The sequence below is a fragment of the Mustela lutreola genome, chromosome 4 (genome assembly GCF_030435805.1).
Source record: "Mustela lutreola isolate mMusLut2 chromosome 4, mMusLut2.pri, whole genome shotgun sequence".
Taxonomy (NCBI): Eukaryota; Metazoa; Chordata; class Mammalia; order Carnivora; family Mustelidae; genus Mustela; species Mustela lutreola.
In genome coordinates, this window is record NC_081293.1 from 160,165,684 (window position 1) to 160,181,841 (window position 16,158).

Here is a 16,158-nt window from a genome sequence, read left to right on the forward strand (position 1 = left end):
GTTGAAAAAGAAAGCCAAAGTTGGTGGCAGCATAATTTCAGACTTTAAGTTCTATTACAAAGCTGTCATCATCAAGACAGTATTGGACTGGCACAAAAACAGACACATAGATCAATGGAACAGAATAGAGAGCCCAGAAACAGACCCTCAACTTTATGGTTAACTAATCTTTGACAAAGCAGGAAAGAGTATACAGTGGAAAAAAGATAGTCTCTTCAACAAATGGTGTTGGGAAAATTGGACAGCCACATGCAGAAAAATGAAACTGGATCATTTCCTTACACCACACACAAAAATAGACTCAAAATGGATGAAGGACCTCAATGTGAGAAAGGAATCCATCAAAATCCTTGAGCAGAACACAGGCAGCAACCTCTTTGACCTCAGCTGCAACAACATCTTCCTAGGAACATCGCCAAAGGCAAAGGAAGCAAGGGCAAAAATGAACTATTGGGACTTCATCAAGATCAAAAGCTTTTGCACAGCAAAGGAGACAGTCAACAAAACCAAAAGACAACTGACAGAATGGGAGAAGATATTTGCAAATGATGTATCAAATAAAGTGCTAGTATCCAAAATCTATAAAGAGCTTTTCAAACTCAACACCCAAAGAACAAATAATCCAATCAGAAATGGGCAGAGAACATGAACAGACATCTCTGCAAAGAAGACATTCAGATGGCCAACAGACACATGAAAAAGTGCTCCATGTCACTTGGTATCAGGGAAATACAAATCAAAACCACAATGAGATACCCCCTCACACCAGTCAGAATGGCTAAAATTAACAAGTCAGGCAATGACAGATGCTGGAGAGGATACAGAGAAAGGGGAACCCTCCTACACTGTTGGTGGGAATGCAAGCTGGTACAGCCACTCTGGAAAACAGCATGGAGGCTCCTCAAAAAGTTGAAAACAGAGCTACCCTATGACTCAGCAATCGCACTACTGGATATTTACCCTGAAGATACAAATGTAGTGATCCGAAGGGGCACGTGCACCCAAATGTTTATAGCAGCAATGTCGACAATAGCCAAACTATGTAAAGAACTTAGATGTCCATCAAGAGATGAATGGATAAAGAAGATGTGGTATATATATATAATGGAATACTCTGCAGCCATCAAAAGAAATGAAGTCTTGCCATTTGCAAGGATGCGGATGGACCTAGAGGGTATTATGCTGAGCAAAATAAGTCAGTCAGAGAAAGACAATTATCAAATGATCTCCCTGATATGAGGAATTTGAGAGGCAAAGTGGGGGGGTTGGCAGATAGGGAGGGAAAATATGAGACAAGATGGGATCGGGAGGGAGACAAACCATAAGAAACTCTTAATCTCACAAAACAAGCCAAGGGTTGCTGGTGGGGAGGGAAGTATGGAGAGGGTGGTTGGGTATGGACACTGGGGAGGGTATGTGCTATGGTGAGTGCTGTGAAGTGTGTATGTATGATTCATACCCCTGGGGCTAATAATACATCATATGTTAATTTTTAAAAAAGACTATAGAAAAAAGAGAGAGAGAGAGTACCAAGAATGTGTGTGTATGTGTGTGGGGGTGTGAGTGTGTGTGTAAGATTTGTAATCAGTTGGGTGACAATGTGGAGCAAGGCAGAAAAGAAAACCATAGACCAAATCAACATAAATAAATAACTTAGGAGGCTTCAGTAAAGTTTATCATAAAATGTACAGCCCCTACAGAATGAAAAGTTAGGAATAGAAAGGGAAAGAAAAAAGGAAAATGTGTCAAACATACCAGAGAACAGCAGCAACAACAACAACAACAAAAACCTAATGAATCATCATGCAGAGATAGCAATAAATGATAAATAAATCCCTACATTTTGAAATTTTATTTAACCTCAACATGCACATAAACTCAGTTCTCTTGGAGAGTGATAGCACTTTACCATTCATTGAGTAAGTAACATAATCTCTGGTTAAAGGTGAAGAAACTTCAGCATTACACAGGTTCCTAACTGGATAGTACTGGATGAAGTGCATTCCAGAGTATGTTACTGTATGATACACTCATGTACACTCATATCCAAACGGTAAGTGTCAAGAATCAAAAGTAAATTCCTGCACTGTTATCTCTTCACCTGAACCGATTAGCTAAGTAGGGGCTTTGGTTTGACAAAGGCAAACAAGACACTGGCTTTAAAACATACACCACACATGAAGGATAGGTCCATATATTTTCCAGAAGCTGAAAAAATAAAGAATTTTTAACATTTCCCATTTTCCTTTTATATTACAAGAAAACTTTTAAAATATCAAGTCACATCTTAATTTCAGTCTGTAATTACACATCTATAAAATGACACTGCAATTGTGAGAGTTTTATATTTCAAAGCAGAGTACAGACTTCTCATATGTTAACATTTCCAATAAATGTACAATTTATTATTTTAAACAAATGATTTTTAAAAAAATATTTTAAAGTAATTTACACACCCAACATGGGCCTTGAACCCACCTTCCCAACAAGAGTTGCACACTCTACTGAGTGAGCCAGCCAGATGTCCTTATTTGTATTTTAACTGAAATACAAACACATAACTACTTAAGATATTATTAATATTTTTCCTGGATAGCTAAGTCAGCATTTATTGGTAGTTTTTTCTTAGTGGGTTGAAAAGATCATTGAACTGCATAGTTTTATCATTGAACTGCATGGTTTTATTACTGACTCAGCCAATAAATACCCCTAGGTCTTTGAGGAAGGCACCTAATCTCTATAAAATAAATAGGTAAAAATAGATGGTTTCAAAGTTTTCATCTATTTACATATTTGCAGGAATTTTTATGCTTTAACTAGAAAGTACTTACATGATCTGAAACACCTAAGATTTTAGATGTCAGAAATTTCAAAATAATTGTTCCACACAACCAAGCACAAACTTGAATCAGCTAGAAAATAAAATTATAATACAAAAATTAAAAATGACCCAGTTAAAATATTTAATTATATCAACAAATGTTATAGGAAAATTTTAATCATGTAAAGAATATTAATGATGAAGTCTAAAGAAAGATAGAAAATTCTGTTTACAAAGGCAAAGAACTAGAAGAGATGATACTGTTATAAAATATGTAACAACCCTAGAGTTCTACAAATTCTAAAGGAATATTTTTAAAGTTATTTCTTTTCAATTTCTGTGAAAAAAAGAGCTATATGCATGTTTCAAAATATTATTTCCTAGCTGAAAGTTCTTTTTTCAAAAAATAGGATTAAATTATTAAAAAATTCTTCTATCAATCTTTTGGAAATATATCCCTCTTCAAGAAAGGAAAATTTGAAAACTTAAGCTTTTATTTTAAAGAGAGAAGCAGAAACTAAAACTTACATGGGGTTCTCTTTATTTTTTATTTGTTTTTCAGTTATCCTTGATTAGAAAGAGCTTATTTCTAGAAGTATGGACTTCTAGATAACCTGAGGAAAATTATAGTGGTCTAAATCCTAATCTTCCACACTTATCCAACAAGTAGAACAATGCAATCACAAATATTAAAAACAGGTAACAGTACAACTTCAAATTACCTGTAAATAGAAAGAAACACCATATATAGCAAAGTTGAAACTCAAGTCCTGATCTAAGCCTTTGTAGAGAATGAGGGCTCTCAAAACCATATGGAAGAGGAAAGAAGGAAATGAGGGGTCCCAAACTGAGCTGAAATAACTTTAGAAAAGTCCACTTTATGTGTGAGAAGACTGAAGAATGGGCTATAGAGCAGGGACTTCAAGTGTTCAGTATAAAATTACTGATCCCAGAAAGGCATTACTTCTGGAAAGAGAGGAAGGGTAAAGAAAAGAAAGAAACCCCCCAGGATAGTGTGTGGAAAAGGAAATAAGCAAGAAGGGAGAATTAATTATCCAGAAAAATAAATGGGGATCAAACAAAAGACAATCACTACTGCCACTAAAAGATGAATGAAATAAGTTACTGTTAATTGATAAAACCACATTTTGTTACATTAACAAAAAAGGCTGCACCTAGATTAGAAAACATCTGCTCTAACCACAAAATAATAAGGTCAAAGAGGTCCATAATAGCTATAATATAGCTTCTTTAAGAAGTTAAAAAAAACTGGGTGTGGTAAAAAAATAATGAATACTGTTATGCTGAAAATAAATTAAAAATTTTTAAAAAAAGTTAAAAAAATGAGTCAAGCATATCAGTTTATGATCTTTGCTCCAATAAATTAAAATCTCACAAAGCAGAAAAAAATCTACAATGCAGAATTAAATGTTGAATTTCATAAGCTCAAATAAGCATTCAGAGAGGTTAAAAAAAAAAAGAACAAAAAATTTGAACACTAAGGACAGAAATGGACACCACCCCACCAAAATTGAGAATACTTAACTAAATATAGAAAATAAATGGAAGAAGAGGAGAAAACGGGGCACCTGGGTGGCTCAGTCGGTTAAAGCCTCTGCCTTCGGCTCAGGTCATGATCCCAGGGTCCTGGGATCGAGCCCCGCATGGTGCTCTCTGCTCAGCAGGGAGCCTGCTTCCTCCTCTCTCTCTGCCTGCCTCTCTGCCTACTTGTGATCTCTGTCAAATAAATAAATAAAATCTTTTAAAAAAGAAAAAAAAAGAAGAAGAGAAAACCATTGAAAAATGAAGACAATCTCAAGGTAATAAAGGAGAAGAGATTCAAATAAAAATTCAAAAAGAGCACTGAGGACAGAAACCCCAGAGGAATAAAAATGAGATTAAAGAAGGTAGTAAAAGAATCAGAGAAAGTGGCAGAAACAGAGGACAGGCAATGTATTTACAATTAGAGTACCTGAAAAAGAAAAGCTACAATCCAAGAAAACTTCTTAGACATAAAAGACCTGAATTTACATTTGGAAAGGACCCACCATGTACTAAGGAAATTGATCAGTATGGTAAACTACCTCAAGGTATTGCCTAGTAAAATTTAAAAATGAAGAAAAATTCCTTAACACTTGTAGTTACAAAGTCCACATAACTTACAAGGGCAAGAGAATTTAGTTTGCATCATATATGTTAAAAGAAACATAAAAGCACATCAACGGTGTAGAAGCATTTTCAAGACACTCGAGAAAGTGGAAACCAGGAACTTTATATCTAACACAACTATCATTCAGGTATAAAGATTATAGAAAACTAGTTTCAAGCATGCAAAAACTGAGGAAATAATATTCCTGAATATATAAAGAAAGTTAAAAATTGAAGAGTACCATGAAATGAAATATGGAGAGAAATATTAAATACAATAAAAATATATGTAACATTTATGACATTAATAAAAATCTTTAAATTCTCACAAAGCAAGACTCTCCCTGTGCTTTACAAAGAGGTACAGAAACAGATTCAAAGAGGTGACAAAGACAAGAGCAACCAAAGCAAATAAGGAATCATAGTTTATAATTCTGTCATCACTAAAGTTCACACCAACAAGCATTAGATATAAAACATATTTTGACATTAAAAGACACCTCATGAAGAAAATGTGTATGAACATTTATCCATTGCAAAACAGTCTTTATAAAGACATACAAGGAGAAATAGAAACACACTAATACTTAAAGATTTAAATATACTTTTTCAATACAAGCCAGGTCATGGGCAAATAATACATAAAGCTGTAACAGAACAAATTTTCTTAGTTTTCTTTCTTCTGAGAATATCTTTTATTTCCCCTACACTCCTAAAATAGACACTTTCACTGGATGTGTAATTTGTAGATGACAATTCTTTCAGCATTTGACAAACATTATGCCACCTCATTCTGGCTCCATAGTTTCAGATGAGGTTACCGTAATACAAATCTGTTTTGCCTGATAGGTAACACATTGTTTCTCTCTGCCTAATTTTAAGATTTGTCTTTAATTTTCAGAAATTTAATTATGATGTGCCTTTGCGTGGATTTTGTTGGGTTTATCCTACTTGGGATTCACTGAGTTTTTTGACTCTGTAGATTTATGTCTTTTATCAAATTTGGAAAGTCTTCAGCCTTTACTTATTCAAAATGTTTTCAGTCCCACTCTCTTTTACCTCTCCTTGTGGAATTTCAATGATATGAATATTTAGATGTATGTGTGTATATGCATCTATCTGTCTATCAGCAAGGACAGAGCGGTAGCAATGAGGATACTCAGCACTCAGATCTTTGGTTTCTAAACACCATACAGAGTAAGATATACAATATAATTTTTATTCCACAGGCATGAAAGAATTATTTGGGACTAACAGAGATTTGGGGGAGGAGGTTGCAAAAAAAGTATCAGTTCACAAAACTTCTTTGCTTTACCGTTCTGTCTTTTATGAAAAAAAAAAAAGGCATAAAAAGCCACAATATCCTTTGTATTGTCTAGATGACTAACGTGATTTGTTTCTTTTTTTTTTTTAAAGACTTTATTTATTTATTTGACAGAGAGAGGGATCACAAGTAGGCAGAGAGGCAGGCAGAGAGAGCGAGGGGGAAGCAGGCTCCCCTCTGAGCAGAGAGTCCCATGCGGGGCTTGATCCCAGGACCCTGGGACCATGACCCAAGCCGAAGGCAGAGGCTCAACCCACTGAGCCACTTAGGCGCCCCTTGTTTCTTCCTTTTGCAAAAGACTGATAATATCAATTATGTCAACTTCAAAATATAAAGGTAATCTGAACATTAATTATATCTCATCTTTTTTCTCCTTAGAATTTTGTTCCTATGAAATTCTTGAGTTGAAAGCATACTTTTTTTACTCTTTCCAGTCTAAACTGTAAATACTTAAGACAATAAATTTTCTTCTTAGTACAGCTTTGACACAATTCCCTAAATGTCTTTGTATACTGTTCTATTTGTCATTTTTCAATAGCTTGTAATGGAAATTTTTATTTTCTGAGTTCAGTTATTAAATATTTGAATGTTCCATTGATTTCCTGGTTTAATCTTTTAAAATCATTAATTTTTCTGAAGTAAAAAAAATCTAATAATTCAACCGCACAAATATCCCTACATTTTCATCATTAGGGATGGGAGAAAGCCTCCAGCAGTAACTGGCAACTGTCCATTTTGTTCTTTTGCATTCTGATTAGGAATATACCTGATCTTACCATAACTTCTCCAGTTTTACCTTATTAATATATCATATGTAATCACATAAATCTTTAATATAGGTTTTATTTTTTAATATATATACATCTACATTAAAGACCAAGAGAAAAAAAGGAATCTCATCTGTCCAATATTACAAGAATTAGTAATTGCAATGCCTACCTGATAATATACTTATTTTATTTGGGAACAAGACACACAAATATAGAGGTAACATGGGCCATCCATTTGCATATTTAGGAAGAAGTAAAAGAGATTAGGTAGTAGCTGAGTTGAAATAAAAAGGGGCTGGGAGACTGTAGGGAAAATGATATAGGGACAAAAATAATAGTCTAAAGTAGGAAGCAGAAGAACAGACAGATGACAGATGCAGAGGAAAAAGAAAAGGGAAAGTGGGATCAGGACTACAGACTGAGTTATTTTGAAGAGAAGATTAGTAAATCTAAAGAGAGAAACTCAAAATTTAGAAAGCAAGGCAGTAAGGGTATAGCAAGATAAAAAGTAAAGAGAGGTGTGAGCATAGTGCTGAAATAAATGAACTCATTTCTTGATAATGACTTGTAGATGTTGCTATGAGCTATTTCTCTCCCTATGCGAGTAGGTATTGACCATAAGTCATTCAATTTTTAAGGTATATTGTCTATAGTCAGTCTATAGAAATACAGAGTTTGAAGATATGGTTGAAACTATTGACTCTTACCCAAAAGTTGAGTTCAGACACTCCCAATCTTTGAATTTTATTTCTCTTTAGAATTATCACCTAAAATTCACATGATATAAAATGAAACAATTAAATAAAATTGACATTTTATATGAATGATACATTTCAAAAAGTATACAGTTGACCCACTTCCATCTTGGCTATCACCACCCATTTTCCTTCTTAATTCTTGATTTTTCAAAATTTGGACCTGGAAAATTTCCTTGTAGTGAGAGCTAAATGCTTTGTGTGCCAAAAAGTTGCTTTTAGGGTCAAGTTAGTTCCTCACTGAGTTACTTGAGATGTCTTGTGCAAGCCAATCTTCTCAAGGTATAGATGGTATGTAGGAGGTGTGTCCATGCAAGAGTATATGTACGTCACGCAGCAAAATTAGTGGTCTAAGTTAACATAAAAACCCTTCCTCTCTGAATTCCTAAATAAAATATTTTAAAATGCTTAAAATATGTCTAGGTGAACATGTAAGAAAGAAAATGAATTTTCCAGGTGCCAGAGAAAAGCAGATGACTTTAAAAAACTGAAACAATTAGGAGAGAATATAGGGTAGTCTTAAAGGAGGATAGCAGAATAAAGTTTTCACTATGGACTTGCACCAAAAGTAGAAAAGGGCTTGGGTCTATGAAAGGTAAGAATGTGGACTTGAGACAGGCATAAGCTGGGGCCCTCAAAAACTATATCCTCAGTCCATCTGAGGTGCTATCAACTAAATGTTTATGTTCTACACCAAACATATGTGTTGAAACTCTAATCCTCAATGTGACATATGGGAAGGTGAAACCTTTGGGAGGTAATTAGACCATGAGGGTGGAGCCCTCATGAAGGGGACTAGTGCTATTATAAGAAGAAATATGGGAGAGATGTCTCTCCACTATGTAAGGATATGGTAAAGGTATCTGTCTGCAAATCAAGAAAAGGGCCCTCACCAAGAACCAAATTGACTGGCACCCTGATCATGGACTTCCATGAAAAATATGAAAAATAAATTTCTGTGTAAGTTATCCAGTCTGTAATATTTTTACTACAGCAGCCCAAACTGACAGACACTCAATTAATAGGAGTACTCCTCCTACCATTGCTACAAGGTGATACAGTAGTTGTTTATTCTCAAGTTTGGGAAGGAAAAAAAAAAAAGTCCTATAAGAAACTGAAATCCTAGGCCTGTGTATTACATAGATTTTGACTGGAATTTTGCATCATCTAGTTAGTTCAGGGTGAGCCAGGATTCCTGAAGTTCCAACAACAGGAAAATATAAATGTACCAGATTATACACTTTAACACTGTAAATACAAAATGTAGGCACAACCTACATGCCCAAACATCGAACAATAGTTGAATTATCTATGGAACATCCATAATACAGTACTATGAAACTATAAAAGGAATGAAGAAGAGCTCTTGAAATTATATAGAATGATATCCAGGATAGATTGTTACATGATATCCACAACAGGCCAATAAACCAAAGTGCAGAATATAGTATGCTACTTTTCATGTAAATAAGAGGTGACATACTTTTAAAAATATGTAATATTTTACATATTTAAAAAAAAAGAAAAAATAATAACTAAATGGGCAAACCAGAACACCAATTAGATCTTACAAGAAAGGTACAACCAAGGTGAAAAGAGAGGTGGAGAGAATGGGGTAAGAAGAAATAAGAGGGAGTGACATTTTCTGAATATAGCTTTTTGTATAATTCTTATTCTTATGAATATAATATTTTACCCCAAAAATAAATTATTAAAATCAACCAAGATGGAATTTCTGCTTCTGATAAAATTGATATAACAAGAATTACACATACTCTCCCATCTGAAACACCTAAACCCAAACAAAATAGATTATAAAAGACTACTAGATGCTAACAAATCAGATTACATAGAAGAGATACATTCCTAGAAGTATACAATTTACCAAGACAGAATCATAAAGAAACAGAAACTCTGAGCACCTATAACTAGTAAGGTGATTGAATAAAAACAAAAACAAAACAAAAAACTCCCAACAAAGAGAAGACGAAGACCAGATGGCTTTGCTTGTGAACTCTACCAGACATTTACGGAAAAGATAGTGCCAACCCTTCTTGAACTGTTCCAAAAAACTTAGTAGGAGAGAACATTTCCAAACATGTTTCGTGAGACCAGCATGACCCTGATACCAAAGCCAGACAAGGACACTACAAGAAAATTAACCTACAGACTAATATCCCTGGTGAACATAAATGTAAAAATTCTTAACAAAATACAAGCAAATCAGATTTAACAGCACACATTAAAAGGATCATACACCATGATTAAGTGAGATTCATCTTGCAAGTAGGATGGTTCAACATATGCAAATCAATTAACCTAACATCCTACAATACCAGAATGAGGGATTAAAATCACAAGATCATCTCAATAGATGCAGGAAAACGTTTGATAAAATTCAACATCCTATCATGATAAAAACTCTCAACAACTAGGAATAGAGGGAAATTACCTTAACATAACAAGAGTCATATTTGAAAATCCCACGGCTAACATCATACTAAATGGTGAAAAACTGTAAGCTTTTACTCTAAGATGAGGAAAAAGGCAAGGATGCCAACTTTAATGATTTTTATTCAATATAGTACTGGAAGTCCTAGCTACAGCAATAAAGCAAGAAAAAGGAATAAAAGGTATAAAAATTATAAAGGAAGATGTAAAATTATCTCTCTCTGCAGATGACGTGATCTTCTATGACGAAAACACTAAATATCATATACACACACTGTTAGAATTAACTTTTAAAAAGTAGCAGGATACAAAATCAACATACAAAAATATGTTGCATTTCTACCCACTAGCAACACTCTGAAAAGGAAATTAAGAAAACACTCTCACTTACAATAGCTTGAAAAAGAATAAAATATTAAGAATAAACTTAGCTAAAGGTGTGAAAGACTTAAAACACTGAACTACAAAACATTGCTGAAAGAAACTAAAGACACAAATGGAAGGATAGTATTTGTCTTTCTTTCTTATTTCATATAGCTTGATGGCACGTTTGTCAAATAACAGTTGATTTATCAGTAGTTATTAGTAATAGTACTAAGTATACAAATCTTTTGTTTCATGTAGTTTCCCAGATGTGTTCTACATTTCAAAATAAAGTGTTTTCATAAAAAGAGGTAGATGATTCCAAGTTCTCTACTTTTTAAGGATAACAAAGCTTGATAAAATTTTGAAAATGTTTTTGAGGAAAAAGAAAAAGGAGAGATTACTTGGTATGAGGCCAAAGAAAAAAAAGGCTTGGGGAGCAAAATGTTAAAATATAGGGACAATCTCAAGAGTCAGTCAATGCACCATACATGAAAAAGTGCCATAATTTGGTATTACTGTGATTCATATAATTTCTGATCATTGTAGAAAGAGCATATGTCAGAAACATCCTAGTGGAGGAAAATACTCCATGTTCTGTTTCATGAATATTAGAAGTGTGACTATAAAGTAATGAAACAATTTTACTGAATCACCATTCCAAATACATATTCAAATGAGCATTATCCCATGGAAGTAAGCCACATGAGTTACTTTATAGACTCTATATAAAATATTGTTAGACTATATATATACTATTCTAATCACGTTGCCATTGCTCAAAACAGTTTGAAACTCCTTTTTCCAAACTGCCTTCAGAGATAATTTAGTTATGGTCAAGAAAATCAGTCTAATTACTGTCACACCATATTCTGATCAAGATCTAGATTACCCAAGATCTAATCACCTACCTTGTTCACAAAGTTTTGGTCATTTCCAAAATTAAATCCACCCTTGAAAGATGAAGATTTGCCGCCAATGAAGATATTCAAAAGGATGTGCCATAGTCTGTGAAAGCATTTCAGAGGAGTTCCAAAAATGTTTTGGGAAATGGTAAACGTCATTGCAGTAACTATATCATGTACTGAAGTGATGTAGAAGGAAATAACTAATTTTTATTATAAATTATGGCATAGTTTTAAAGTAAGTCTTTTTACCTTAAGATTTTTTAAAAATAGTTACCTGGACATTACTTTAAAGAGATAAACTTAATATTGTATTCATTTATCAATAATGAGAGAGAGAAAAAGCATTATTTGGGAAAAAGTTTTTCATGTGAGTAAATAATAATCAGGGAAGGGTACTATTTATTCTCCTAAACTTCTGTTACATGAGTAAACCTACTATATGTCAGTTAAAAGAAAATCTTCATGAGCTTAGCAAACACTTACCAATGTCATTAACAAAGATGAAGAATAATAAGAAGATAAATACATTGGATTTCCAAACATCAATACAAAACAAAGGAGAACTGAAACCTGCCAATTGAAGAAAGGAAATATGTTTTATTGTTATTAGATATATAGCATAATGCATACTTTGTCTACAGGCATAGTCATTTCTAATACAAACTTCATATGCATAAATAATATTAACAAATGATAATAGAAGTTCAATACATGGATAAGTTCTAAGTTTTTCAATACCATAAATTATATACAGAATTTAATCTTATTTCTCTGATATTTGATATAAAGAAAACAGAAAAATAGCACTAAAGCTTCTATTGATTTAATAATGGAGTGATATAATAAGAAAGACTTAGTCATAAGTATTAATTTTCTGATATTATTTTTGTTGGGACTACTTGAGGATTTCCATCACTAACAAAGCTTTGTTTTATTTTCTTATCTAAAATATATGTATGTGTTTAGAAACTGAGATTTTAAAAAATGCAAAAACAAAATTTACAGTGTGATATGAATGCAAAGTGCCAAAAGTCTCAGGTCTTGGGAGAAAAAGCAATTTCAAAAGTAGTGACAATAATAAATAAAACATTAACATTTTAAAAAGTTTCACCAGGACATAAAACATCTGAATGTTATAGATCTGAATATTATAGGTATAGATATATAATAATGTAATCTATCCTGGATAATATCAATACCATATATATTAATTAAATACTACTTGCAAAGAGGTACCCCATAAAATAGTCAGTAATGTTTTATAAATCCTGAAATCTTATTTTAATATTTGACATTTGAATATTAAAAATGTTACCATGTTCATATAAATGATCTTCTGAAATTTGTTTGGCTCAATGTACCCCACAACATACATAGGAAATAATGAAGCTATCTGAAATAAAAATATTAAAAAAGCAAACATGAAAAAAAGTAAAAAACAAACACTTCACTGTTAATAAGTAAATATAAGAGTTGCATTTATTTCCAATAATGACAGTCAAAATAATTTGAACCAACCTTATCATTAAGAACTAGAAAACTAGGGAAAAAATATTTCAAAACCTGTATGAAATCCACAGATTACTAACAAAGCAAAAAGAATTAGGAAGTTAAAACCAGAGAAGAGATGAAAATATATAGTGATGAGCATGATATTTTAAGTTGCTTTTATCCCAGAAGCATCTGCCAATTCCCACAGAAGCAGAGTCTAACAGAGGCAGTTGAGAGATTTCAATGGACTCAGTACTCAGGACACACCAAGAATGTGATCTCAGCTAAGTCCCAAGCTTTGGTTTGGGCTGTTGTATGAGCCAGGGAGAAAGTAAAATTAAGCAGCCTTCAGATAGACTAAAGCCCACCTTCGAATTAGCTCATTCTCTCCCTGCATGTGATGGTTCAAGATTGCTAGTGCCTTTATTTGCCTACCAGAAGCAACTTTCAATCTTCTCTGGAAGAAGTTAATATCAACACAGTCCCAAATTAACTCTGTAATTGTTCATGTACAATATCCAATACCACATCAAAACTAACCAGACAGAGGAGATAAGACATCATCACTATGACAATAGAAACAGATCCATAAAGTATCTACTTCATGGGTCCGTAGATATTTTATGTAAAAAGTCAGATAGTAAATGTGTTATACTCTGTGGGCAACTTCCAGTCTCTGTTATATATATTCTTCTTCTATTTTTTTAAACAATACTTTAAAAACGCAAAAACATTATCATACGGTTTCACTTATTTGTGGAGCATAACAATTATCATGGAGGACAAGGGGTGTTAGAGAGGAGAAGGGAGTTGGGGTAAATTGGAAGGGGAGGTGAATCATGAGAGACTATGGACTCTGAAAAACAATCTGAGGGGTTTGAAGTGGCGGGGGTGTGGGAGGTTGGGGTACCAGGTGGTGGGTATTGTAGAGGGCACGGATTGCATGGAGCACTGGGTGTGGTGAAAAAATAATGAATACTGCTTTTCTGAAAATAAATAAATTGAAAAAAAATGCAAAAACAGCTCTTTTCTTGGAAACTACTCAGAAACATGTTTGGCATCATCAGACATAGACTATCCCTCTTATATGTGCAAAGAAATAACAGATAATACTGAAAATATTGGAATATTGGAGAATATTGGAAGCCATAATAGAAAGTGAAATGTGTAACTAAATACTACAATAATCACTATTAAGAAGTCAGAGATGGATTTAAAAACAAATTAAACAGAATCAAACAAAGAAGTGATAAACTGGAAGGTAGAAGAAAACATTTAGAAAAAAGTATAAAATGATAGAAATGAAAAATATGTGAAAGAACATAAGAGATACAGAGCATATAGTGTAAATATCTAATATATTTTACTGTATATCTCAGGAAGGGATGAAGGAATGAAATAAAAGGTATATTTAAAGAGATTATATCTGAGAAGTTCCCAACATTTGTAGAAGAAATCAAACACTAACTCATGAAATATTACAAATCCCCAACAAGGGATAAATTTTAAAAAACAAACAAAAACTTGCCCACACTTAGGCATATCATGGTAAAAACTGCTCAAAACCAAAGACAAAAAGAAAACTCTAAAAAAAGCTGGATACCAGCTGACTTTAAGACTTCCCCAAAACTGCAGTAATCAAGACAACACAGTATTGGAAAAATAACAGACAAATTAAATAATGCACTAAAACAGAAAGCTCAGAAACAGATCCACACAATTACAAGCAACTAAATTTTTGACAAAGGAGCAAAGGTAATTAAATGGAGAAATGATAGTCTTTCCAAGAAATGGGCTGGAGGACTTGGACATCCATCCACAAAAGATGAACCTAGACCTAGACCTTACACCTTTCCAAAAAAAATTAACTCAAAATGGATCTTAGACCTAAATTTAAAACACAAACTATAAAAGTTCTAAAAGATAACATAAGGAGAAAACCTAGAATGACCTTATTTGATAATGAGTTTTTAGATATAAAATAAGAAGCATGACCCATGAAAAAAATTAGTAAATTGGACATTCTTAAAATTAAAAACCTCAGTTCTGTAAAAGACACTATTAAGAAAATTAATAGATACATGGAGCCCATCAGAATGGCAGATGGCTTATGAACCACAGGGTGGCTCCAGATATGATTATTCCTATGCAGGGGGTCGTGGCTTATATGGTAATCTTGGTGGACCTATTATTACTACACAAGTAACTATTCCCAAAGATTTGGCTGGATCTATTATTGGCAAAGGTGGTCAGCGGATTAAACAAATCCGTCATGAGTCAGGAGCTTCGATCAAAATTGATGAATCTCTAGAAGGATCTGAAGATCGGATCATTACCATTACAGAAACACAGGACTAGATACAGAATGCACAGTATTTGCTGCAGAACAGTGTGAAGCAGTATGCAGATGTTGAAGGATTCTAATGCAAGATATTTTTTCTTTTTTATAGTGTGAAGCAGTATTCTGGAAAGTTTTTCTAAGACTAGTTAAGAACTGAAGGAGTCCTGCATCTTTTTTTTTATCTGCTTCTGTTTAAAAAGCCAACATTCCTCTGCTTCATAGGTGTTCTGCATTTGAGGTGTAGTGAAATCTTTGCTGTTCACCAGATGTAATGTTTTAGTTCCTTAAAAACAGGGTGGGGGGGAAGGGCGTGCAAAAACTAACATTGAAATTTTGAAACAGCAGCAGAGTGAGTGAATTTTAATTTTTGTTCATTGTTGGTGGTTTAAAAGAAAAAATTCCCCCCATGTAATTATTGTGAACACTTTGCTTTGTGGTCACTGTAACATTTTGGGGGGTGGGACAGAGAGGAAAAGTAACAATAGTCCATTTGTCCCTGGCATCTCTTCAGAGCAGTGTGCAGAATGTAATGCTCTTTTGTAAGAAACGTTTTATGATTTTTAAAATAAATTTAGTGAACCTAAAAAAAAAGAAAGAAAGAAAAAGAAAATTAAAAGACAAGGAAGAAACTGTGAGAAAATCTTTGCAAAGCTCATATCTGATAAAGGTCTGGTATACAAAATATACCAAGAATCCTTAAAACTCAGAAACCAGAAAATAGCCCAATTTAAAAATGGGCAAAAGGGGGTGCCTGGGTGGTTCAGTGGGTTGAGGCCTCTGCTTTTG

The 16,158-nt window shown here is 33.4% G+C and overlaps 1 protein-coding gene across 2 annotated transcripts in view; it reads right to left on the bottom strand.

Annotated features, from left to right (window-relative positions):
• The window catches only part of DPY19L2 (dpy-19 like 2), a 92,384-nt gene that overhangs the window by 41,131 nt on the left and 35,095 nt on the right, over positions 1–16,158 (bottom strand). Inside the window, exons 10-13 of one of the 2 annotated variants that reach the window (XM_059171547.1) lie at positions 12,856–12,933; positions 12,024–12,110; positions 7,771–7,830; positions 2,832–2,912 (exon numbers count right to left, since the gene is read on the bottom strand). In XM_059171547.1, the coding sequence (XP_059027530.1) occupies positions 2,832–2,912; positions 7,771–7,830; positions 12,024–12,110; positions 12,856–12,933 (306 nt within the window). The remainder of the gene's footprint in view (positions 1–2,831; positions 2,913–7,770; positions 7,831–12,023; positions 12,111–12,855; positions 12,934–16,158) is intronic. The other variant, XM_059171548.1, reaches the window with a different exon arrangement.